Here is a 25,948-nt window from a genome sequence, read left to right as displayed (position 1 = left end):
CCCCCCCCACCCCCGCAAGCTATTTACTTCTTGATGCCTCAAAGGAAGGAAGAGGTGTAAAAAATTAGCTGAGACTAACAAACCCAAGAGAGGTAAATGCTGGCTAATCAACACCAAAGGAAACTCCAGCCAAAAGCTGTCAGGCTGCCCTCTATCAATATCTAGCCCTGCCTGGTAGGAACATCCCATAGGGAGTTTCACGGGTCCTTAGAACAGCTTGGCTTGGCATAATTGCTCTGGGTACTGCCTATTTTGCACTATTTTGGAGAGCAGACAAGGGAGCTAAAGAAAGAGAAGCCGTTCTTATACAGAGGCACTGGATGTCTGGAACTGCTCTGTCGAGAGGCCTGCAGACGGCCGGTGGGTAGCAGGCTTCCCCAGGCTTTAAGGGGGCCACAGCCTTTTCTACTCTACCTGCTAGTCAGTGTATGTGGAATACAGATAGATGTGCTGCGTGATGCTGGCTCCTGCGGTGCTTGCTTGTATCTTGAATGGAGTGCTTATTTCAGGGTGGGACTCTGATCTGTGAAGAATTCACGTTTATAGATTAAAAAGGAAGCCTCTTATTCCTAGTTCAGAGCGATTGTCAGCTCAAATTCCATGCTGAGATTTAGGGCTGGCCCTCAGAGCCACATTCGGAAGGAAGACCCGGAGACACCAGGTTAGAACACCTGATCCGATTCTCTTAACCGCTATGTCTTAGCTGTTTTTAAGTTGCTGTAATAAAATACCCCAACAAAAGCGACACAGGAAGAAAGGGTTTTGGGCTCATAATTGGAGGCTACAGTCAATCATTTGAAGGAAGTCACGGCATCAGGAGCCTGGGCAGGCAGTCACACTGTGCCTTGCAATCCAGAAGCACAGAGCAATAAATACTTGTGTTCAACTCGATTTTTCATTTTAATACACTCCAGGACTCTAGACCAGGGAGTGACACCAGCAACAGTGAACAGGTCTTCTCACCTGAAACCTGAAAATATTCAAGGGTTGTGTGTGTGTGTGTGTGTGTGTGTGTGTGTGTGTGTGTGTGTGTTGGGGGATGTGTGATTAAGGCAGAACCAGCTATTGACAGTTAAGCAGCAAGTTCTCTAAATAATGCAGGGTTCTCACAATGCTACAGCAAACCTGAGCAGAGCAGGTGTTCTGCTGACCCCAGGGACAGAGGCCTGCCCTGAGGAGCCACTGGGAGGAAGCACCTCCCACTTTGTTCTTCATCAACCCTATGGCTTCTTTTCACATTTAAATTTTTTTAATTTACTTAAGTTTATGTATATGAGTGTTTTGGCTGATTTCGAAGCTGATATCTGCAGAGATCAGAAGGCATTGGGTCCATGTGAGACACTGGATCCCCATCAAGCTGGAGTTACAGATACGTAAACAACCATACAGATTCTGGGAACTGAACCCAGGTCATGTCTCTAGCTCCCTCTTATCCTGATCATCCTCCTGTCCCCACTGCTGGAATGCTTGTCTTTCCTTCTTACTTCCCATATTCTATCCTCTTCTATCTGATTCATATCACCTTCCACAGAAAATTTTTCCTGGCTGTATAAGCACTCATGGCCTCTGGTTCTAATCTTAGGCATCACCAAGTACCTAAACCCCGGGTGGAACCTTCTACAGTTTCTAAGGCTTCTGGCATTATTTACCTTGTGCATAAGACTCAATTCTTCAGCATGTTCCCGAGGTCTTTGTGATTCCATAAATACAATTTAGCTCTTTTCTTATGCCCCATGCAATACAGTCTGACATGAAAACCATTGCTGAGCCAAGGCACGAGTGGGAAGTGAGAGAGCCTGTCTGCATGGGAAATGGCCACTTTGAAGGAGATTCTCCTTTATGCTACCCGCAGGGGCTTTCCAGCAGTTCCAGCCCACCAAGCTGTGTGTCATTCAAGTGGCTCTATTCTTCTATCCATGCAACCTATATGAGTTTGGGTTGCTATTTTGAGACAGAAGCAGTACTTCTAGGAGAATGGAATCTATTCTTAGCTTACAGAGGTCAACGCAGTTTCGAGAAGAGAAGAGCAAGAGGGATGCAGCCCTATCCACATAACTTCATGTGAGTCTAGATGAGTCTGAGATAATAATAATCCATCAAGACTGGCTCACAGCCTCCCTTAAAGCCATAGAACAGCCAGAGAGCAGCTATGATCTACAGTCAGAAAGCTCTTGGTGGCAGCCTGGCTAGAGAAAGCCTGATGTCTCGCCATGAGTACATGCCTCCAAGCCACATGGCCTCACCCTCAAGAGATCAGTCATAAATAAAGGCCTGTCAGTTCCCTCTAGATTCCAAAAGGAAGAGAACCCACACAAATGCTAACATACAGCAGTAGTCCATACAGAACTGGGCAAAGTTAATACTAAAGCAATCACCTCAGTAAAAGACAGTGAGATCAAGAGACTGATTGAAACAGAACCTAGCAGATACAGAAACTAATGGAGGCATCCAGAATGAGGATGGACAGCCCATTTCCTTCTCAGGGTCTGTTTCCTAGTAGTAAAAAAGGATGCCTAATCTGACCATGGTGGTACACACAGCTGTAATCTCTATAACTGGGAAGCCGAGGCAGGATGATATCAAGTTTGAAGCCAGTCTAGGCCACATAGTAAGACTGAATCTTAAGAAAAAACGATGCTATAGAGATTGGTGAGAGGGGCAGGGATATCAGTGTTTTGACAGGGCACATTCTCCTTTGGGAACTGTCACCTGTACTGTAAAACGCTTGCCATGTCTGGTTTCGGGCCAACAGCCCCAAATGCCCATACATCTCATTAACTCTCCTGGCTGGAACCACTGGGAATCCATTGAGTCCGTTGCTGGCTCCCAAACGCCAACAGGAACATTCTTATGACCATCAGGTAGGGTGAACCCTAGGGGTGCGGGACTACCCGTAGATATCCAGGACCCCGGTGAAGGAGTATGACCATCAGGTAGGGTGAGCCCTAGGGGTGCAGGCCTACCCGTAGATATCCAGGACCCCGATGAAGGAGTGCTGCTTAAGGGAGGTCTGCAGGGCCTTGTTGATGTGCTCCACAATCCAGGAGAACAGCTGGGCATAGATGTGCTTGGCCAGGGCATTGCGCGCATTGACTACTTGCTGCAGGGACATCGTCTTGACGTAGGTCTCTGAGGTGGTGACCAGCTTCCGATGACATAGCCAGTGCTCCATCTGGCTGTGCTCTATTCCTAGCAGGCGGCAGAAGTTGCTCAAGTGTTCATCCTGGGGCTAGAGAAAGAAAGGCAGGGTCAGCGTACTGGCTGGTTTTGTGTGCCAACTTGACACAGTCTGGAGTTGTCACAGAGAAAGGAGCTTCAGTTGGGGAAGTGCCTCCATGAGATCCAGCTGTGGGGCATTTTCTCAATTAGTGATCAAGGGTGGGAGGGCCCCTTGTGGGTGGTGCCATCCCTAGGCTGGAAGTCTTGGGTTCTATAAGAAAGCAAGCTGAGCAAGCCAGGGGAAGCAAGCCAGTAAGGAACATCTCTCCATGGCCTCTGCATCAGCTCCTGCTTCCTGACCTGCTTGAGTTCCTGTCCTGACTTCCTTTGGTGATGAACAGCAATGTGGAAGTGTAAACTGAATAAACCCTTTCCTCCCCAACTTGCTTCTTAGTCATGATACTTTGTGCAGGAATAGAAACCCTGACTAAGACAGGAGGGGAATGGGAGATAGGCTCCTGCGCACACTTTCCACCCTACCAGAGGCCAAGTGCCCCCATGGAACCCCGTCTTTACCCTGCCGGTTTAACCTCCACACCCCATATCAGGTACGGGTAGAGCCTGAGCGGTACTGCTTAGGCGGATCCTCGCATCTGCCAACGACCACATTATGGAGCCTTAACAAGGTAAATCACTGTGCACCGAGCTTGTGCCCTTCCTGATCTGCCAGGTAACTGGTTAGACGGGGACAGCACAGGGGAAGGGACTAGGGATGCAGAAGCAGTCCAGAGTCAGGAGCCAGAAAGTAGCAGGTGCAAGCTGAGCACGCAGAACGCATCTGTAGCAGGCACAGGCGCCGCTCACAGAACTCACAGAGCAAACAGATCTCGGCTTCCCCACTCAAAGCCCTTCGCGTAAAAGCTCTAGGTCTGCCTGGCACTTGGCCACCACCAGTCCCAGGGCTTTAGTCCCCCCTCCAGTAATAGGGACTGGACTGGTGACTGTCTTACAGGTAGGCAGGACATGGGAAGCGTCCTGGTGTTTTATATCTAGTTCCTTAAACAGTGTGTGAGTTCATTGGGTGTTTTCAGAGGTGCTGGTGAGAAACAAGCCCAAACCTAGTGCACAGCGACTCTAAGCAATGATAACATGCAAACAGGCTCCACAGTATACCCACCGGCTTCCCGGCTACCACAGAGGGCCTCGGCTTCCCGGCCACCACAGAGGGCCTCCTTTGGGTCCTGACCTGTGCTTACGGTCATACTGCCTGGCTTTCTGAACTACTAGAAAACCAAATGTCCCCACAGGGATATACTTCACTTCATTAAGCCATCTAAGTCTCTTGGAAAATCCCTGCTGGCCATTCAGGAAACCCCACAGAAAACCTCTCATCCCTGTGGTTGGTTACTCACACCCTCGTCTTGTACTTGGCAAAGTGGCTAAGCCAGCTTATTAACTCTGAGGTTGGAAGAGAATCTGTTAGATTCAGAACATGATTTCCTAACGGCTCTAGATTGCTAATGGGTCTCAGTTTCTGATGAGGCCGCTTGCAGCATTGAAATGAGGGCTTACTTAATAAAAAAAATTAACATAGATAATGTTATAACTTCCCCCTTCACATCATATCTGCAGGCCCTTTGCCCCTCTCAATATGTAGCCATCTAGCCAAAGCAAACATTAGAATAGGATGTTAGAAAAGAATGCCCCTCCCCCAGATCTCGAGAACAGTGTATTCTCCAAACATGGGTAGGGATACAGCCTGGAGAGATCCCTAACCAGTGTTAAACCAGGTTCAGCACAGATCGCCCCATGAACCCCGAAAGCCAGGCAGGTTAAAGAACATTCCCAGACTCATCTGGACCAAGAATCCTCATCTCTGGGGTCAGGCTCCTGCTTGGCAGCTGCCATTCTGGTCTGTCCTGCCTTACTCAGTTGAGGAAAATGGGGCTGAGGAAAGCTCCCTGACCACCAAGCCAGGCTGCTTGAGTTGCTGGGCTTGGTGTGTAGAGATCCGTCCTTCCCGCTCACTAAGCTGTTAACGGTGTCATGGCTACTTCTGGCCACAGGTTCCATCTGCAGCCACCCTACCCTTGCCCGCTCCAACATAATGCTACTGTTCAGGGTAGAGTTTGGAGCCTGCTTGGCAGGCAACAAGTTCATAGGTGGCGAGTGCCCAATTTCTTCATCTGACCTATTTTTAGGGATTTCTTAATTGCTACGCACACACTACAGACGGATCACCTGACACTTGAGTGGTTTGCTTGCAGCAAACAACATGGGTCTGCTCCCACGTGCCCTCTTCTCTTCTCCTTACCCCTCTCCCCCTTCCTGCTCCTCTCCCCCATCTCCTCTCTCTTGCTAGAGTGTGGCACTGATGGAACTGCAGTAAGGGAGCTAACTCTTTAATAGCCACCAGGGAACAGGTTTCTAGACACCACAGTGGGACTTCTGACTGTTGATTAGAGGCACTAACAGAAACTGATTGAACGTCATGCAATTACATTTAAGCATAATTAGATGATGATAAATCCATTAAAACAGTCAGTATTACAGACAGCAGCTTAGTTTTATGGGCCTGCATTGCCAAATTCAAGGGGAAAAAAATGGCCTCTGGTGTCCAACTAATTGGACAGTGTTTCATCTCTGAGGTAACCCCGGCAATCATGGAACACATTCCCATGCCTTAATTAAAAGTAAAAACTCCAGAGCAGAAGGCACGCGGCTTGTAAGTAAACAGTAAACCCACCTATGGGCCCGACGAGCATACGGAGGATCCGGCTGAAAGGTGTCCACAGTAGCAGACTTCTCCTGCTCATACTTGGGCTGAGCACAGAGTTCAGGACCACTGGGTTACTGGCAGCTGTGTGTGTGTGTGTGTGTGTGTGTGTGTGTGGTATGTGGGTAGCCCAGGTCGCCTGTCCTGGCAGGGACATTAGTCATCCTGCCCTTAAAGAAAGAGGTTCCTCTCTCTGGGCTTTATTTAGGTTTACTTGGCCTTTGTTAGGTGTTGCTCTGTATTGGAAAAAGCATGCTCTTAAGGTCCATTCTGGCCCCAACAACCAGAACGGTACTGGTTTAGAACTTAACACCACCAGCTCTGAGGGAAGGCCTTCATGCAGGGCCTGTTCTCCCTTCACTCAGTGTGTGGAGGAGGAAATGGACGTAGGGAGGTGAGGGAGCGTCTCTAAAGTTACATCCTGAGAAATGGTGGGGTCAGGATTTGAACCCTGGCAACCCTGATGCTGTCATCATTCCCACAGCCTAGACCTTCAACCCATGCTAACAAGCCTCCCATCTCAGACCATCTCAGCTCTCATCTGTATCCTCTGTCCTGATGGTCCCATACTTTGTGCAGACCTCACAAATACATAGTACAACAGTACATCCAGCAGAGCACAATAGATCTGGCCCTACAGGTTAGTGGTGGTGGTGGGACACTGACTGAGGACAATGACTTCCCCAAACCTCTGCTCCTCATCTGAATGCCCAGGAGTGAAGGACTATCAGTGACACTATACGTACAAGCCCAAGGCTGGACTTTCTAAAAAAGTGGCCATGGTCCTCCAGCACAGAGCTCAGAGCTTTGCTTCCTCACCGGTACCCAATGAGCTCCATCTCATCTACACTGGCTCCCATCTTTATTACCATTGAAGCCTAGACAGCCTCAATGAATCACCCAGCTATTCATTCTAGAGTAGCTACTGGGCCCTGAACATTGCAAAGGTGACTAAGAACACAGACTTACTTCCCTCTCAGTTTGGAAGAAGAGGGTAGAGGAGGAGGAGGAGGAAGGAGGGAGAAAGGGAAGGAGGGAAAGAAGGAAGGAGGGAGGGAAAGAGAGAGGGAGAGGGAGGGAAAGAAAGAGGGAGAGAGAGGGAGAGAGAGGGAGAATAATCACACAAGGAATGCAAAATCATTGTGCTAAGACTTGGGAGCAAAGGGAGGCTTAGAGTGCTGTAAGAATCCGTGGCAAAGAGGCTTAGTGTGCCGTGGAGCCTAAGCCTTGATCTCCAGCAATGCACACACCAAAACCAACCCAATAAAAGCTCTGTGGCTGGGTGCGTGACTCTGAGACCACTGGCAAGAACAGGGGTGGTATGTGGCTAGAGATTAAGGAAATACTGGTCGCCTCTCTTGCACATCCCCAGCCTAAGCCAGGAATTTGTCAATGCACACCCTCCCAGTCTTCTCTGTCCCTTGCAGAACACAGCTTCCCTAAAGATACGTAGGGCGTTGGCTAGGAAGGGGTGTGCAGAAGGGAGGCATAAACATTGCACATTTCTCTCCCCATGGCGAAGGGCCAACTCTTCACCAGCCTCACACACTGACGGCTAGGGTCAGCCAGGGCTTGTCTTTACCAGGGGGGTTACTTCTCCTTGGAATTCCCCACTTGGCATCGAAGCATCCCAACCGCCATCTCTACTCACCCTACAGTACACACTGGCATGGCAACTTGTAGTGTCAGATGTCAGAGACTGCTCTGGGACACATACTGCAAGCCCCTGACTCTGTACCTTTCTCAGAGGCACATGGGGAGAACCTCAAAGCTCTCATGTGGGGCTGGAGGGCAGGTTGGGGAGGAGCTCTGTTGAACCTAATGAGTTCTAATCTTTCCTTCTCTAAAGGTAGGGATGTTTTGAATGTCTACTAACTCTTGTCCCACAGCAATGGCTATAGTCGCTGTAGCTTGTGGCTGGAACGGGCACACCCACATCTGAATTCTCTAGTGATATATCTGCGTCCTTCTCCTAGAATCTGGTTATTTAAATTCCACATCCCGAGAAATAAGAATCACACTTACTGCTTCCTTCCAGGCTAGCCACAGATAGGCACAAAAGTGAAACCATGGCGGATGTACTTATTCAAGGCCAGAGAGGAGTTTTAGCTCTGGCCAACAGCATTGATTTTCAGACAGGACACAGATAGATAGAAACTGATGTCTATCCTAAACATGAGTTCTCTTCAGCATCCTCATCCCACACAGCCACCTCCTGTCTACCACAGGTCAACTGCAACACTAGGCTCGGGGGAATGGACCTTTATGAGCCTTTACGGAACTCTCAGAGCTGGTAGAGGACCCTAACTAAGATATCTCACTTAATCTTCTGTCTTCTATGGGGAAAAGATCAGCCAGCGCCGTACCATCCTGGCTACCCAGTTACAATGCAAGCTCTTTAGATGCAGTCACCGTCTACGGTGCCCAACCCTCCATTTGCTTGCTGCAAAGACTTCATCAGCCCGGAGCCCGAGTGGTACTCAATAGATTGATGACATGTCGTAGAATTCTATGTACCTCAGAGTTCTTGGAAAATAAACTCATCAGACAAATTTATTGACTGGCCACTAAATCCCTTGACCCAGTGATAGAATCTTGAAGGCAGCTTATTTGAAATGAATTGGTTCTTTAAAAAAAAAAAAAAATTATCAGTGAGAAAACAGAAGTTATTACTGCTTAGACTAAATAACCCAGGGGTGCCCTCTAAACGCAGAGGCGAATGCCCATGGTATCAGGCTGGGGGATCCAAGTTGACTGCACCCTTTCTCTCTGGTGCCACTTACGGGAATGCTGCAGGAATCCCCGTCCCGCTCGGACTGAATCTCCACACTTCCAAGGTGCAAGATAGAAGCAATTATCTTAAAGATGCTTATTTGATGGGACTCCCGCACTCCTGAAGGGAATAAACAGACAAACATGAATTGACACTCGGCATCTGTGCTATGATAGAAAGGACTTTTTATCCTTTTCAAGGACTTTAAAAATTGTTTGGTTTCCCTTCCTGGGTTAGGGTTAATGACTCCTAAACCCAGACAGGCCGAGTCATTACCACTCAAAACAGCATCTCGGCATCCGAGGGGCTCGTGGATCGAAGGGGAAATATCCTCACTGATTGTCTGGATCACGCCAGATGGGGCACGTTGTCATTTGAGCTGCTCTAAGGGCGGCGGTAGGATTGACTCATTTTGGGCTTCATTTCAACCAGATACTTTATGGATGTTTTTACGAGTTTAATAAGGATGGCCATTTATCTGTAGTTGGTTTTTTTTTTTTTTCTTTCCCAAACCCAATATCCGGCAAACATCTGTGGCACAAACACAGGGCCAACAAGGGACAAGAAAAGAGAACCTGCCACCACACCCCTGGGATTACTGTTCTAGGGACTGGCTGGCCAGCTGGCTTATGGTCGGTGCCAGCTGAGGTGTAGCCGTTCGTCTTCTATGCATGCCCCAACACTGACAGAAATGCACACAGCCCAGAAACACTATGGCCACAAACTCGATGGTCAGCTTTGCTCTTTTCCTGCATCAGTTACGCAAGGCATACCCCTTAAAATTTAGTTTTAGTTTGAAGGCATTAGTTCTTTCTACGTTTCAAAAGATCTCAAACTTATTAGCAAGCTGGCAGAACTGCATGAATGTTAGTAAAGCTAGCTTCTATTGAAGAAAAGGCAGTAGCTCCCCTGACTTCCTCCTCAGCCATATCTACTTATCTTTTACTCAAGCTTCAACAGCCAGTGCACCCGCATATAAATGGGAGGCAGAGATGGGGCTTACTAGGATTAAAAACTACCCCAGGCAATCCACAAAGTAGTCAGCCCAAACATGAGCTCAGTAAGCTCTTTGTTATCACCATGGACCCTCTGAACAAGCTGTGCCATACTATGGGAAGCAGAAACCAAACACCCCATGAAAAGCAACTACAAAGAGTAGGTGACCCAACAGACAGTCAGCACCCTAAACCCAAGGCTGAGGAGAAGCATGAAGAGAAAACGGAAAGACGGCAACGGCCAGAGAAGCAGGATGCCTTCTATCACACACGACGGGGAAGCTGCACCGTGAATTTCAGCCATGTGGTAGCCTAAAGCAGACCTGCACAGTGACCACAGTAGCTGGCATGCCAATGAGGGTGGACTATGTCACGAGGTCCTGAGCTTAGAGGACTGGCTACTGGTACCCTATGGTTGCTAAGGGAGAGGGGATCAGTTTCCTCAGAGAGGAACCTATCCTCCCTGATAGGTTACCTAATCCCAGTGGTCTGTCTCAACAATGAGCATACAAGCAACACTGAATGGTCTGAACACACACATAGATAACAAAAATAATTAAATAAGAGAGCATAAATTTGAAAATGAGTGTTGGGGAGGGGGGCACAGGATGGGCCCACGGGGAACAGGAAGAGTAGAAATGATATAAATACAGTAGTGATTTAAGAAGCTCTGTCAGTGCCTGACAAATACAGAGGTAGATGTTCTCAGTCAACCATTGGACTGAGTACAGGGTCCCCAATGAAGGAGCTAGAGAAAGGACCCAAGGAGCTGAAGGGTTTGCAGCCCCTTAGGAGGAACAATAATATGAACCAACTAGTACCCTCAGAGCTCCCAGGGACTAAATAACCAACCAAAGAGTACACATGGTGGGACTCATGGCTCCAGCTGCATATGTAGCAGAGGATGGCCTAGTCAGTCATCAATGGGAGGAGAGGTCCTTGGCCCTGTGAAGGTTCTATGCCCCAGTGTAGGGGAATGCCATGAAAGGGAAGCAGGAGAGGGTGGGTTGGTGAGCAGGGGGGGTGGGATGTAATAGGGGGTTTTCAGAGGGGAAATGAGGGAGGAAAGGGGATAACATTTGATATGTAAATAAAGACAATGTCTAATAAAAACAAAAAAATAACAACAAAAAAACAAAGAAATTCTCAAGAAATTATTATTTTTAAATTGCCAATTAAACCTAAGATTAAAACAAGGGCCAACAGCCCATATCCATAGTGCACAGGATGTTTGTATAAACCCATATAATAGCCACGCCCATGTGTTTTATCTGAAGCTATTGGCAGGCTACTGCAGCAGAGATGAGCAGAAGCAGCAGAAACCACATACTTCACAAGGCCTAAATAAACGCTTTACTATCTTGTATTTTAAGATGATCTACTTACAACCTTGGTAATTAAGAATGAGGACATTTATTAAAGGGTAGTGAAGAAAGAATTCCATAAATGTGGTCTACTTTGAGAACTAAAGTATTTATCTCAGAGCCTGGGAGGTACCTGCCCCCTCCTATCAGTTCCTGCTCACTGCTCACAGCCGCCCAGGACGGGCACCGGCCCCATGGTGGGTGCATCTCCTGTTGGCTGGCTGGGTAGAACACATCCCGCTCACCACACCAGGCATCGTCCTAAGTCTCTGACTGTGGAGAGCAATAGGGTGTGTGATGCCGGGGGAAGCGAGACTTGCAGACATCAAAATAGTCAGCTGCTCTGTGCCGACTGGCAGGGCATCAGGGTTCTGAACAGAAGTCCTGTCAGTGACGCAAGGGCAGCAGAAAGGTGGTCCCCATCCTGGTTCTGGTCCCTCCTAGGCATCACCACTCACTTGGGAGCCCAACAACTTTCTTGCTAAGCACACCACTAGACCTGTGGACCCACCACACTCAGTGCAAGCATAGGGTGCTGGTCCTTCCTGAGTCTTGAGCACACATTTCTGGATGGGTCTGAAGTTCACCTACAACTCTGGTTCCTCTACCCACCAGTCCCTGTGATGTTTGGCCCCCTGTGCGAGCCATAGGAGTGCTTCTTTTGCCTCTGTGACCTCTGTCCTCAGTCCACTTCAGCCTTTCCCACAGCTAATCACTCACTGCTGCTCTGGTTATCGCTGTACTGTTTTCATGCTGGAATAACCTGCTCCTGATAATTCACAGGTGCAAAAGATGACTTCCACTTGTGCCTCAGCTATGCAGAGATTGACCACAGCACACAAGCCCCTTATCTCCTCCCCGTACAGACGAGGGTGTGTCCAGTTTGCTCACATTTAATTTGGACACTCGCAGAACTCGGCTTATACCGCCGAACTGAACAGATGCTGTTCTGAGCGACCTGACAGAGAAGCCAGATGGTGCATCTCGGTCCGGAAGGGGTGGGGAAGATGTAGGGGCCATCTGAGTCGCTTTCTGAGTTTCAGACTGCTGTATACTCCCCTCTCCCTGGCTACAGGCCTCAGGATTGACTGCTTCATCTTCCCAATCAAGAAAGATTTACCTTTTGTCTCATGAACATGGGAGTGCTTCCCCCCCCAAACAGGCTGGGGACAGGGCTGATTCTCCCCAGCTCTACTGAGTCCCTCTGCTACGGAAGGTCACAGCAAACTCCCTGCTCTGAGGATCGCAACACCCACGGCTAACACACCAGCATTCCATCGCCCGCAGGGCTCTGGATGCTGGGGTCTGCTTCAGCTTAGACTCTGTGGCTAGTGCACAGGGGGTCTGGCTCAGTGAGGGGGTCTTCACGGGGGTATACACCGCCTTTGAACTCAGAGCACAGCACACAAGGATATGGCTTCACTGGGCTTTCCTCCATGTGTTTCAACAGCTAAGCAAGTGATGGGATACTTTGCGGTACCTGGCTCAAAAGTTTATTTCTAAGAAAGTTCCAAATTCTGAACTACAGGCCTGTGGACTGAGAGAGATGAGGGTGTAAGGAGATACTCATTAAGGCTCAGAGGACTCTCACCCCACTCTATCCCACCCTTGTCCATGGGACCCCTGGACAGGCTACCCTCATTCAGAAGTTCCTTACCAAGGAGCGTGAGGGCTTGTCTAGTCTTCTCAAAGTCCTCTGCATCATCCACGCCCTCGATGGTTGTATTTCCTCCATGGGCTGTATAGAAAAAGTCCTCTGCACATGCTGTGGGAGGCAGGAAGAAAGGCGTGAGGCAACAGAGAGAGCTCCAGTCATTGTCACCCATAGATCTCCACCTAGGAGGATGTCTCCTCTAGCTCATGCAAGCTCACACCGAATTCTGTTGTTGGTCTGATGTATAACCCTTCAGGATACTCTTTGTCCACAATGGGAAATGGGAGAGAAAACAGAATCAAAAGCAACTTATATTATACTCACAGTGTGTGGCTGTGTGCATGTAGACTGGCATGGTGAGCGGGCATGGTGAGTAGGCTAACCGAGTCATGGGAAGGCCAGTCTACCGTCGTGCCATTCAGATTTGTGTTTTCAAAGGGCCTCATATCAACGAAAATGTATGCTTAGAGTCACACCCTAGAATCTCTTACAGCCTTAGGAGATCCTCATGCAGCAGTCACGTTTGACTAATGAGGGGCAGCGGAGGGTGTCAGTGACTTGGTTTTCTCTATTTTACAGAGTCCTCACACACAGGAGCTACTCGGATGTAAGGAAAAGGAAGGGCTGGTATCCCTCATGTGTTCTCTCACCTCTAGGGCTCCCTCTCCCTCAGCCACACCTCTGACAGCCTTGACAGCTAGTGAGAAAGGGGAGTCAGTGTGGTGTTTTACAAGTGAGAGACGAACTTAACAGAGGGCAAATATCCAGCAAGCAAGGGCAACGACTGACTGTGATGAAATGTATTAGTAGGGGTGGGGTGCTGAAGGGATGGCTCAGCAGTTAAGAGCATGCACTGCTCTTTGCAGGGGGTACAAGTCTGATACTGTCTATGTATGCTAGGAGGCCCAAAACCTCCTGTAACTCCAACTTGTGAGAGCCAGAGACGCCTCTGGCCTCTGTGGGCAGTGGTACTAATATACACATATCTACACGCACAATGTTTAAAAAAATATCTTCGGGACATACAAAAAGTGAGGGCATCCAGCTAGTGGCACTGCATGCTCTGAGTGTATGGAGCTTGGTTTCTATGGGATGACAAGACTGGACACGCGCCGCTTCTCCTCTTTCCCTGAAACCTCCCGACTGAATTCTTTTCCTGAGACCTGGGCATGCAGATTGAATGCATATCAGGTAACCACCGTCCACAGCAACTCCAAGCCTTTCAACATCATGCCCTTTGATTTATCTCCCAAGAACATCTATGGTCCATTTCCTTTCTCCCTGCTGACTGCCATTGCTGTGGGTCTGACCTTCAGCAAGTGTTGTCTAGGGGAATGTTGCAAAAGAGTCTAAACCTGTCTTTGGATTTTGGCTTACATTCTCCCAAGCCCCGCCTGCAATGCTGGTAACTTCAGCCACATCCCTCTCCTGCACTAAGCCCTTGGACAGTCTCACTGCCCTCAAGGAAGGGGTTCGTGTCCTAAGCCTTTTGTGATATGACCACTCCCATTCCTCCAGATCTGTGGATGGTTCCTGTTCTGTCTTTGGGGTTCTGTATAAGACAGTCACCTCACAGCCTTTCCTTTTGTCATGTTGTCAACAACCCCTATGCACCTCTCCTTTCCCATCTCTATCCACATCCTGGTGCTCTGATGTAACATCGATGTTCCAGGCCACAGTGAATTCAGCCAACAATTCTGGAAATTGCTGTGGGTCTGACCTAGCCTAAACACAGCCAGGCACAGGTGGAACGTGTCAGAGGTCAGCAATGAAGTTCATGTTGACAATACAGCCAACAACTACAATAGACTAGACCAATACTCGAACAGGGGAATGCACAGACCATCCACTGTGTAAGAGAGGTTTCCTGGAGGATAAACTTAGAACTCTTAGATGAATGGAGGCAGAGATTCTTGAACTGGAAGAGACAAGAATTTACCCATTCAGAGGTCCAACTGAGGTAAAATTTATGGCTTATGCTCAAAACATATTTAGCACCTTCATAGCTAATTACTCCATGAGCTGCAAGTGCTGAGCAATAGATCCCAAAGGCTAATCCCTCCTCTTACAGCGACTTCTCAAAAACAGCTTACCTCATGCCTTTCCCAGTGCTGCATAAGATGGCTTACAACATTTGCGCCCACTTCTCAGCATGTAAACTGAGGACTCCAGCCTGCTAAGGCCTTGCACAGGCTTCCCATGGATGACCAGGCTGGGGAGCCCACTACTTGAACATTTCACCAAAGAGATGATTGATCTTTACTATCCCATGACTTTGATTTTTTTTTTTTTTTAAAAAAAACCCTCATTACTGAATGTCAGCCAAGACAGCAGAGTCACTGGAGACTAAAGGGGGACATCTGGCTCCCACACTGGAGGGGAGGCATTCGCAGCATCTTCAAAAGATCCTTCACTGTCAACAGCTAGAGTCCTACTGCCTGCTGCTCTGAGGCTGACAGAACACGCCCACCTTTCCTGCTCTGCATTTCCAATCTCTTAGGCTGAGGCTCCTCCCTGCAGATGCCATCTGCCTAAGCATCCAACTGCCACCAACAAGGCCATCTCCTTCCCCCCTGCGTCTACTTGCCCCGGTCACTAGTTATCACACCACAGACCCTGTTAGTAAGAAACAGGCAAGCAGCATACAGTTAGTCCTTCCCTATCTGCCTGGCTGGCTGTAGCTCAGCTCTCCTCCAGTCAGGTCCATGAAGCCAGCATTCTCCTTCCTACCCACAACACCTTCCCTCACCATGCAGCTATGACCCCTCTCTCCTCCTTTCCCCTCCCTCCAAAAAGTTCCAAGTATAAGTATACACCACAATGTCTATTAGCTGGGGTCACCAGACAGACACCGGCCCCCAGCAGTCAACAGATCACAGAGAGGTCATTATTCTATGATTGGAACACCAAACGTCAAGGTCAGTGTAGAAGAGCTTGGATCTCACTGGGGGAGGCTGTACTCTGACTTGTGCAAGGCCACGGTAGCTCTTATAAAACTGTATCAGTGGGGCTGGAGAGATGGCTCAGTGGTTAAGAGCACTGACTCCTCTTCCAGGGTTCAATTCCCAGCAACGATATGGTGGCTCACAACCATCTGTGATGGGCTCTGATGTCCTCCTCTAGTGTGTCTGAAGACAGCTATAATGTACACATATACATAAAATAAATAAATCTTCTAATACACCCATGAGAGTGAATGGAAAGGGACAGGAACTTGACTAGTACTTATTCCAGAACAAAATTTTCATAGGACTTTGTGAATTTCCCATGACTGAAGGAGGAGCTGATACTAAAATCTGGTTTCCTAATTAGCTCTTGATTTGGTCAATAAAGAAGGTAAGAGGCAATTTCTGGGCAAAGCGGAAAAGGTGGGATTTCTGGGTCCCAGGAGGAAGAGAAGGGATGCAGGGAAAGGGAGGCTTTTCAGCAGATTTTGGAACGGGAGGCACACTACAACTACGTAATATCTTGGGTGTCCGGAAATGGTGGCCTCTGCCACCAGTGATCGACTGAAATTGGTTAGCTGATAAGAGGCCAGCAAATGTGTGATCTGGCTAGTTTTAAAATAATAAAGCTGTCTAGTGTCTTCCTTCCTCGGAGATAGGTGGGCAGGAGAGCAGCCAGAGCGATAACTGGCAGCTTGGCAAACCTAGCCAAGAGAGGGGCCGGTGGAGTGTGGACAGCAGCACCCAGATTTCCCAGATTGGGGATTGGTTGTGTTCAATCCCAGGCTAAGCCAGATGGAGCAAAGGGAACCGGGAGAGGTCAGAGCACAGGCTGTGGCACCGGGCAAAGGAAGTAGTAGGTAGCATGCTTTTTTTAAAAACCCGCGATCACTTTAAACATACAGAACAATGGGATGGAGGAAGAACGTGGGTTACAAGACACACCCACATCCTCTGCCTTCCAACAAATATACAAGTTATGCCGGGGTACCAGACTAGCAGAGATTTTTGTATAATGTGTTTTAGGTTACAAACAAGAGAAGGATTATAGTGTCTAGAGAATCATTGGAACTTCAGGCTAGTCCTTCATTTATTTGACTTTCCCAGCTATTTATCAGGGTTATCAAGGAAACCAAAAAAAAAACAAAAACAAGCTTTAGGGCCCACAGCCAATCCACCCACAGGCCACAGAGAGCCTCACAAGAGCTTATCATAGGCTCTTCAGTTCACACCACGATGCTCTCCGAGATGTAAGAAGTTGATTGAATTGGGTAATTTTCAAGGATTCTGGCAGAAGCTCAGAGAGTCTGTACTGTGCACAAATGGGAAAGAAGGAAAAGACGTTCTAAACCTTGATACAATGCATGTAAATGAAAAAGCTAGACAACTTCCCTATTAAAGTTCTATTCAGGATAAAGTGGCCAGCCAGAGAGAGCTTGTCAGTATTTGACTCTCCATAAAACAATCTTTAGAAAAACAGTTTCTGCAGGTTGACCATGAAAACCTTGACCTCCCCATTCTGGGAAGACAAGAGGAAAATGACAGTTGTCCATATCATGGCCACGTATCTGGCCACTTGTGACTAAAAGGCCCCAGGTCGGACCAGAGAACCTGCCCTGACTAGCTGGCAGCATGCACTCCTTATCCTTGGAAGCATCAGACTTGACAGCAATAGCAGGACAGACCAGCACATGGGGACCATCCAACATGTCCTTTCGGGGTGCTATGCCTTCTCTTAGGGGAGACTTTGCCTTAGACTGCGCTCCCCACAACACTACAACTTCCCACTGAATACTGAAATGGACAGGATAAGCTATGGCAGAGCCCACAGCTAGGTCATACAGTATTGTATCAACATGGCCTGAATCAAATACTATAGGAAGGTATCGGGAAGGAAGCAAGTCCTGGAACCACTTATGCTCTGAAGAGTTTCTTCCAGAGGCAACTAATTATATATTTAGTCATGGGGAGTGACAGTATTTGAAAGGGTTAGAAGAAGGCTAGAGAGATGGCTCAGTGGTTAAGAGCACTGACTGATCTTTCAGAGGTCCTGAGTTCAATTCCCAGCAACCACATGGTGGCTCACAACTGTCTGGAATGGGATCCGATGCCCTCTTCTGGTGCGTCTGAAGATAGCTACAGTGCACTCATATACATAAGATAAATAGATAAATCCTTTTAGAAAGGATTAGGAAGTGTGAGCTTGCTGGAAGAAGTAATATTCATCACTTTCCCATGATCTCACACTTTCCCACATGGGTTGGGCTTTGAGGTTTCAAGATCCCATGCCAAGCCCAGTGTCTCTCTCTTAGTTTACAGATCAAGACATAGCTCTCAGTGACTGCTCCAGTGCTATACCGGCCACCATGTTTCCCACCATGATGATAGTGGATTAAACCTCTGAACCTATAAGCAAGCTCCTGGGTAAATATTTTTCTTTTATAAGATTAGTTGTGGTCATGGTGTCTCTTTGCAGCAATAGAACAGTGATTAAGTCAGGCAGTGGTGGCACACGCCTTTAATCCCAGCACTTGGGAGGCAGAGGCAAGCAGATTTCTGAGTTCAAGGCCAGTCTGGTCTACAGAGTGAGCTCCAGGACAGCCAGGGCTACACAGAGAAACCCTGTCTTGAAAAACAAACAAAAAACAAACAAACAAAACAAGATGTCATTAGGAGTCACTGGGCTGGAGAGATGGCTCAGATGGCTCAGTGGTTAAGAGCACTGACTGTTACTCTGAAGGTCCTGAGTTCAAATCCCAGCAACCACATGATGGCTTACAACCATCTGTAACAAGATCTGACACCCTCTTCTGGGGTGTCTGAAGACAGCTACAATGTACTTACATATAATAAATAAATAAATCTTAAAAAAAAAAAAAAAGAGCAGTGACCAAGACACCACTTGACAGATTTTAGTCACTGGGGATAGAGCAGGATCTGGTACTGTACCCTTAAGATGGCTAAGATCTGGGGGCATAGCTTCAACAATCTGTCTAGTGCAGAGCTGCAAAGACCAACAAGCCTTTGTCAAATAACCATATCTTCACACCATCTTTTAGCCAAGGCTCTTTCCTACACAGACCCGCGTATAGACAATAGGCCAAGGGCAGGATGCTGCCCAGCTCCAGTCATCACTCAGCTTCAGAGGCCTCAAAACCAAGACTCTATCCAGGCTCAGACAGATAGAGCGTGGGGGAGATGGTGTGTGTGTGTGTGGGGGGGGCTCCAGGCCCAGGAGCGATGCCTGGAATAAAAGCCTGCCCACCGCTGTCTTCATAGCAATGCCTCAAAGCAGGGCGGCCTTGCTAATACATTCATGTGTTAAGCAAAGGATGGGCTCGTTCATTTGATGAGGGACAAGTGAGACACGGCATTGGCTGTGGAGGTGGTGAGGTACTTCGGGTTGTTCCACTTCCCTCTAGGGTTCCACTATGGATATGCTAGAAGCTTCCGTACCTGTTTAGAGGAATCCACAGTTCTGCAGTACTGAATCTTACTTGTCTCAACTGTGACTCTGTGGTGACTTGAGCCTCCTCTGTGTGGTCTGTAGCTTTTCCCATCATAGCCAGCACTATTCTCATCCTCTCTATCTCAACCCTAAGATATGACCTAACCCACATTGGTGACGGGAAAGTGATGAGCATTGTATATACTTCTAGGTCCTCTGAAAGGGACTGATTTCTCATGCAGACGGAAGAAACATCTTTTTTCTTAAAGAAAAATCTGTGTGTTACATTGTATGCATACACATATTATATATATATATATATATAATATATATTATATAATATTATACACATATATACACCTGTGCAGGTGTGTGCATCCACAGAGGCCAGGGTCACATGGGGTGACTTCTTCGTTTCTTCTCTCCCCTATTGTTTGACACAGAGCCTCTTATTGAGCCTGAACCTCTATTCCAGCTAGACAGACTGGGTGGCCATAGAACTCTGGGAATTCACTTCTCCATTACCCAGTGCTGGAATTATTGACATGTGTTCACGCACGGCTTTGTGGGTAATCCAATGCAGGTCCTTATGCTTGTGCGGCAAGCACTCGAATGATGGAACTGTTAGCCCTGCCATACATCTTTTAAAGAGGTGACACCTGCATCGCTCTCCAAATGGACTTCCATCCCTGCAGCTCCTTCCTTGCTGGAAGCCTGGAAATTATAGCTAACCCTGCATTACCAACCTGTGGTAAGGTTCTGATGAGACTAAGGTGCAGGACCACAGTAAGGATGTAGCTGTGACAAGAATCCACAACCCTTTCAGAGGACCCTGTGTACCTGGGTGACTTACTCAGAGCGAGCTCTTTAAATTCAGGAAGGCTGGCAGCGGCACAGAGCTGGTAAAAGATGTGGTAGTTCCTCTCATCATCCGCCTGGGGAAGGAAGAGGAGATCAGTTTTAGGCCACAGTTCCCGGGATCATCTCCTTGGCCATTCTGGTCCCAGGTGTTCCATCCAGGTGGAACAAGGTGAGGCCACCCTCCCTCAGGTTTTTCCTCCATGCCCCGTGCCCACTTGCAATTTCAACTGACGTATTTTCCATTTGCTAAGACAGGGTTTTTTTCTTCTCCCGTGAGGACTTTTACCTCTTAGCTTTTGTGGAGGTAGACATTTCCTTTCCTTTCCTGTCTACATTAAACACCAACGGCACACCACAAATAGTGGGTTAGTCGGCAAGCCCTATAATCCTTGCTGCTTGACCAATGTTCTTCAGACCTTTAGTTCCCTGTTGGAAGCCCCCTCTCTCCTCTGGGACTTGACTTGGAACTAGGTAAAGCTGGGCTTTGCCCACTGTGTTGGGCCAGGCAGTCGGGAAGGTCCCCGGGGACTTTCAGTGGATGCTCATGACTGGAATGATCTTGAGTTAGCGTGTGTGTGGTGGGGGGGATGTTGGAGAGGTGGTGTACAAACAGTTAGGAGGCCTGGGTAGAAACAGCCATGGAAGAGGAAAAGTTCAAGTCATGGTGGAGTGCAGGCAGCTTCTTAGTCCACCCAACAGAGCTTCCTGCCCCTCTGCCTGGCGAAGGAAGGATGCAGGGTCACCCAACCAACCTGGGAGGGAAGAGGAGCCGGTCTGAAAGGTCATGGGATATTTGGTATGCATTAGCAGGAAGTCATCACCAAGGAGCCGCTTAGGAGACTCTGGGGGCTCCCCGAGGACAGCTGAACCCCGGGGGAGGGGCGGGGAAGGGAGGGCACTGTGCACATGGAAAAGGGAGCTGCAGACTTGAATCAGGCCACCCCTGTCACCACTGAATCAGGATACCTTAGCCAGGGATGAGAGGGCAACGCTGCTGCAGGAGAATGGTGGTTGAGGTTGCTAGTAGCACAGACCATCACTAGAAGCAGGAAGGAAGGGGTGAGGTGGAGGACAGGGCTAGCTGAGTGGGAGGAAGAGGAGGGTCGGCAGAGAACAACCAAGGACCGCGATGGGGCAGAAGGGAGTGGGGTTTATACATGTCGCTTCCTAGGGAAGAAAACCAAACGTGTGTGTGTGTGTGTGTGTGTGTGTGTGTGTGTGTGTGTGTGTGTGTGTGTATGAGGGGTTTACTTCAGCATATATACCTATCTATCTAGCCGTACACCTATTTTTGACCCACCAAACAAGCAGGTTCCCTGAAAAGTGAAACCCAGGCTGCCTATAACATTCTCAAATGATAGGGCTGTAAGGCCGGCTGCTCTTTTTTGTTTCTTTAGCCCTGGGTCTAGTGCTGGCTTAACACAGAACAGGGAAAGCAATACTGTGTAAAAGATGGATGGAGACCTGAGGCTTAGTCCACATGAACATTTACTCCGAAAGAGAAGAGAGAGAACGAGAACATCGATTCTGGGCTAAAAGACAGGCTTCTCTGTGAGCGCTGGGAGTGGGCGGAGCAATAATAGAGGTACAAATGGCCGAGTCCTGTCACTCACCTGAAAGACCACCCTAGACTTCTCCAGCAAGTAGGTCCTCATGTTGGCCCCAATGATGTGGTACTTTTTATCAAAGCCAATCTCAATGTACTTCCCAAATCGGCTGCTATTGTCGTTGCGAGTGGTCTTGGCGTTCCCAATGGCCTGGATTAACAGACAATAGAAACGTGTAAAAAGTGAGGGCAAGCGCTGGGAGACAGCTCAGTGAGTATGGTGCTCAGGCACCTCCTACCCACCCCACTTGCCAAGTCAAGATGGCTCTCTTGACTTCAAGACTGTAGGCCTGTGGCAGCATGGGATGCCTGCTTTCCTTCCATACACACACCTCTGCTATTGTGAGGACAAAGAGATGGATGGGAAGTTCTGCTTGGTTAACTTAAAAACAAAACCAAAACAAATGGATTTGCAGACCCTTCTACAATTATTGGCCACACTTAAGAGCCAGTTGTTGAGCAGAAGGCTACTTAAAGGTGACTTCCAGGTTGCTTATTGTGTTCCGGCTGTTTATTGTGTCAGTTAAAGTGGACAAGAACTCTGAGAGACGGCCATTACTCTCCATCTACTTACAGGGATACAGGCTTGAGAAGGTCAAATAATTTGCCCAAGGTCATATGGCTCAGAAGTATTCAAGATTTAAATTCAGGTACACGTCGGTTCTCAAGTCTAGATTCAGACTACACGGAATCCCAGTCCTGAATGCTGTCTCTCAGGCCCCGCCATTCATGCCAGGAAAGCTGCTGCCTGACATGGAGGCAGCTTCCACAGTTCTGAGGACCAAGCCAAATCAGAGGTAAAACTAGGAAGCAGCATCAACCCTCCAGTGAAGCCTTTCTTAGCTCAAATGGCAGGGTGGAGGGCTGTGGAGGTAGAGTGAAGAAGCCCCGATCCTCGTTCTGCCCTCTCAAGAAAGAGGGGAGGAAGGTGTCCTTCAGAAACAAGCCACACTAAAACAGCAAAAAATCAGCCCTGGACTTAAGCTCCCATGTAGCTGCACCCAGTAGGCTCTCTGCTTCCTATGAGCTTCTGAACCCTGCAGCCACATCGCTTCCCTCACATGTCAGAGCGGCTATGCACTCAGGCGAAGTCTCTCTGTATGGGTTTCCCACTAGTGAATACAAGAGTGGCAACTGAGTATGACCGCTACCATCTTAGAATTCCAATGGATTAACAGACTCCAGCATGACTGGTGGCTGCCATGCAGAGCAACAGGGAGATGGTCTGGCCCTCTTAGTAATGTGCTGTAGTAGGCCCAGGGGCTGGCCTACTACAGTGCTGTAAAAACTATGGCAACACACGTCTACATTTCACTACTCTGAAAACACACAGACAACGGAATATGCTAAACATAGTTAGCGATCAGCAGAAGCCAGTGTGTGGAAGATTATAAAACACAATCTACTGTCACTGTCGTCAACGAATAAGCTTCAAATATCTTATTTTGTAAAACAGACACTATATCCATTGCCACAGGCCAGATGTGGTGGTGGTTCATGTCTTTAATCTCAGCACATGAGAGACAGAGGCAGGAGGATCTCTGTAAGTTCAAGGCCAGCCTGGCTGACACAGCAAGTTCCAGGCCAGTCAGAGCTACAGAAGGGTGCCTCGGCACAAACAAACAGACAGGCAGACAACCATGGCATGTTCTTGGCTGTTTATGCATACAGAAATGTGAAATTCGAATAGACTTTCCTATGTAAATTGTATAGTAATATACAGTAATACAGTGAGTCATTTTAACGTTGGGTTACACAACAGAGAAGCAGGCAGGAGTTGTATGGAAGCACAAGACAGGGAGCATGTAGTCTGCCAGCAGAATGGCCAAGGCTGGGAAAGAGAAACCTGCATTGAATCCCACCGAGAGCAGAAGCACACCGGTGCAGAAAACACAGTGTGGACAAAGGGCAGGAGAGTCTAAAATAGACAACGTTGGAGCAGCTAAATGCAAGGCTGCATAAGAACATGGATGTAGGGCATGTAGGAACCAGATTCTTGTCTGAATTGGTTAAACAGCTGCAGCCATTTTTAAGACAACAATGAAGACAAAATCCTCACACTCACACCTTTGGCCTTTTATCCTTTTTGTTCGCTGTAGCTCCAACCTTTCTCCTTTCAGTAGGGAAGATGCTGTGGCTCTTAGGGTTAACTTTCTGGTTTCATGATCCCATAGCCTGGACTTGGGTGCTTGTCCCTGCCTCCACCCTGGTCTCCTGATTAACACTGTTCTCCTAATCAGTGCAGACTTAGGAATAAATCCCTCCTAGGATGCTCACAACCTGCTAAGAAAAACGGGGTCAGAGCGCACTGCCAACCAATCAGACCAATCTGCCCCAGCCAAGCCCAGCCCAGCCTCCAGTCTGCATAATTCAACAGCTGCCACTCAGCACAGCCTACTGGGACTTGTGCATGCTCAGACTTCCCTGAGAAGTGTCTGCAGGGGAAGCAAGGAGACATGCCATAGTAACCGATTGCTTGGGGGTGAGTCGGAGACTCTTTCCAGGGCCTGGCCAGAAGAGCCAGTAACCAGCTGCTCCTAACTGAGACACTTGCAGGAGCCGCAAGATGACTTCCTGATACATAGGAAGGCTAAACCTGGAACATCTGAAAAGGTGTGCTCAACTTTGGTAGAGCAAAGTTTCTCATTTTCTGTGGGTAACACCAGATTCCCAGCCAGGGCTCCTCCTAATTCTGCTGCCTCCTCCCCACAACCAAATTCAAGCCTTCTCCCAAGGTAGCGCCAATGGCTCACAATTGAAAGGAGGAGCCCCAAGCACCTAAGCTGATGGTTTGGAAAGCAGCAAGCTGTACAAGACAGAGAGTTAATGTCCGGGGCCCAAACAACGCTATTTATGTACACAATCGTGATTAGGGTAGCTCATATCTACACTTCTCATTCAGACCTGAGCAGTTAAGCATACCTTGGTCTTCTGGGGGATGCATGTTACTCTTACGTTTCTAGCATACCAAAGCATCCTTCTCACGGAACTCAGCCACCTACTGAGGCTGTAATGAACAGTGCATACTTTCAATTATTAGTAACCAGCATAATTTAAAAGTATCCCCAGAGCAGGGACTTACATCGATAACTTCTGTGTCAATGCCCATAGGAAGGGTATCCACAATAGGCAAAAGGCGGAAACAACCACATGCCCATCAGGAAAGAAACGACTCAACAAATCATGGGGAATGTATGCAATGAGACATACAGCCAATAGAAGGAACAAAGTTTCGATAAATGCTAAGATACGGGTGACCCTTGAAAACATCATGCCAAATAAAGTTAACCTGATATACATGAACCAGTATTACATGATGGCCTTCACGTGAAGTCCCCAGAGGAGTGAGTTGAAGACAAGAGGTTGAAATCAGTTTGCCAAGGGTCTGGGGAAGGAATTGTCCAATAGAAACAGGGTTTCTACTGGGGTAACGGGAAAGCTCTGGCAACAGATGGTAGTGCAGATAAACAATGAGTGTATTTCATGCCTCTGAATCATATACTTAAAGTAGAAATGTTTTTCCATGCATAGTTTTCACAATAAAAATTTTTAAAAGTGCCCTTCTTGTCTAATTTAGTAACACGGTGTCTTGCATGTGCTGAACTCCAAGTATGACTAGCACTTTCTTTGATCAGTCACCAAGCATCAAAGAGAATTCTCTGCTTTGCCAAGAGTAACTGCTTTATCTTTAGAAGAGGGTCCATGTCTCTGAAATCTGCCGAACAGATAAACTGAGCATTGAAAGTCGATCGATGGAGAAATCCAGTCTGGTTTAGAGAAAACAATGTGAGCTACAAAGTGCTGGTCTAGTTGGTCTAACGCAGGCACACATATGGTACCAAAGCCACGGCCCACAGATTTCCTCTGCACTGGGGCCACAGGCAGGGCCCGACTTCAGAAGTCTTAGACTACATAACTTAAACTGGATACCAGCTAAGTGTTGGACAATAGAGTTTGTTGTGGAAAGCCTTTGACTACTACATGTCGTGGGTAGTAAGTTCACTCAAACTTAATGACATGGTTATGCTCCAATACTTATGAGTACACTGGAGGCAATGCATCAGGATATGTAGTGCCAGCTGGCTGTAGAAACACGGGGATTCTGTCATTGATCACTCTATCAGAGGTCCCTCCTCATCCTTCTAACAGGTGGATGGCTCTGCAATGGTGTATCTGGATCAGAAACATCATTATCACATCGGTGGTCATGAGAAATGCAGAGAGTACTGGTCTTTTTTCTAGACTTTCTGAATCAGAAACTCTGGATGCGCAGTCCCGCGTCTGAAGTTTTATTGAGCCTCCCAGATAATATTCAGTTTCTCTCTCCCTCCCCCTCCCCCTCCCTCTCCCTCTCTCCCTCTCCCTCC

General features: G+C 48.0%; 1 protein-coding gene across 3 annotated transcripts in view; it reads right to left on the bottom strand.

Moving 5' to 3' along the window:
* Window positions 1-25,948, bottom strand: part of Myo5b (myosin VB) — a 317,620-nt gene that overhangs the window by 116,667 nt on the left and 175,005 nt on the right. For all 3 annotated transcript variants that reach the window (XM_031366041.1, XM_031366040.1, XM_031366039.1), the window contains exons 6-10: window positions 21,589-21,732; window positions 19,968-20,049; window positions 12,725-12,832; window positions 8,719-8,828; window positions 2,964-3,229 (exon numbers count right to left, since the gene is read on the bottom strand). In XM_031366041.1, the coding sequence (XP_031221901.1) occupies window positions 2,964-3,229; window positions 8,719-8,828; window positions 12,725-12,832; window positions 19,968-20,049; window positions 21,589-21,732 (710 nt within the window). The remainder of the gene's footprint in view (window positions 1-2,963; window positions 3,230-8,718; window positions 8,829-12,724; window positions 12,833-19,967; window positions 20,050-21,588; window positions 21,733-25,948) is intronic.

This window comes from Mastomys coucha, unplaced genomic scaffold (assembly GCF_008632895.1).
Source record: "Mastomys coucha isolate ucsf_1 unplaced genomic scaffold, UCSF_Mcou_1 pScaffold13, whole genome shotgun sequence".
NCBI lineage: Eukaryota > Metazoa > Chordata > Mammalia > Rodentia > Muridae > Mastomys > Mastomys coucha.
Note: the sequence above shows the minus strand (reverse complement) of the source record. Positions and strands in the feature narration are given on the sequence as shown.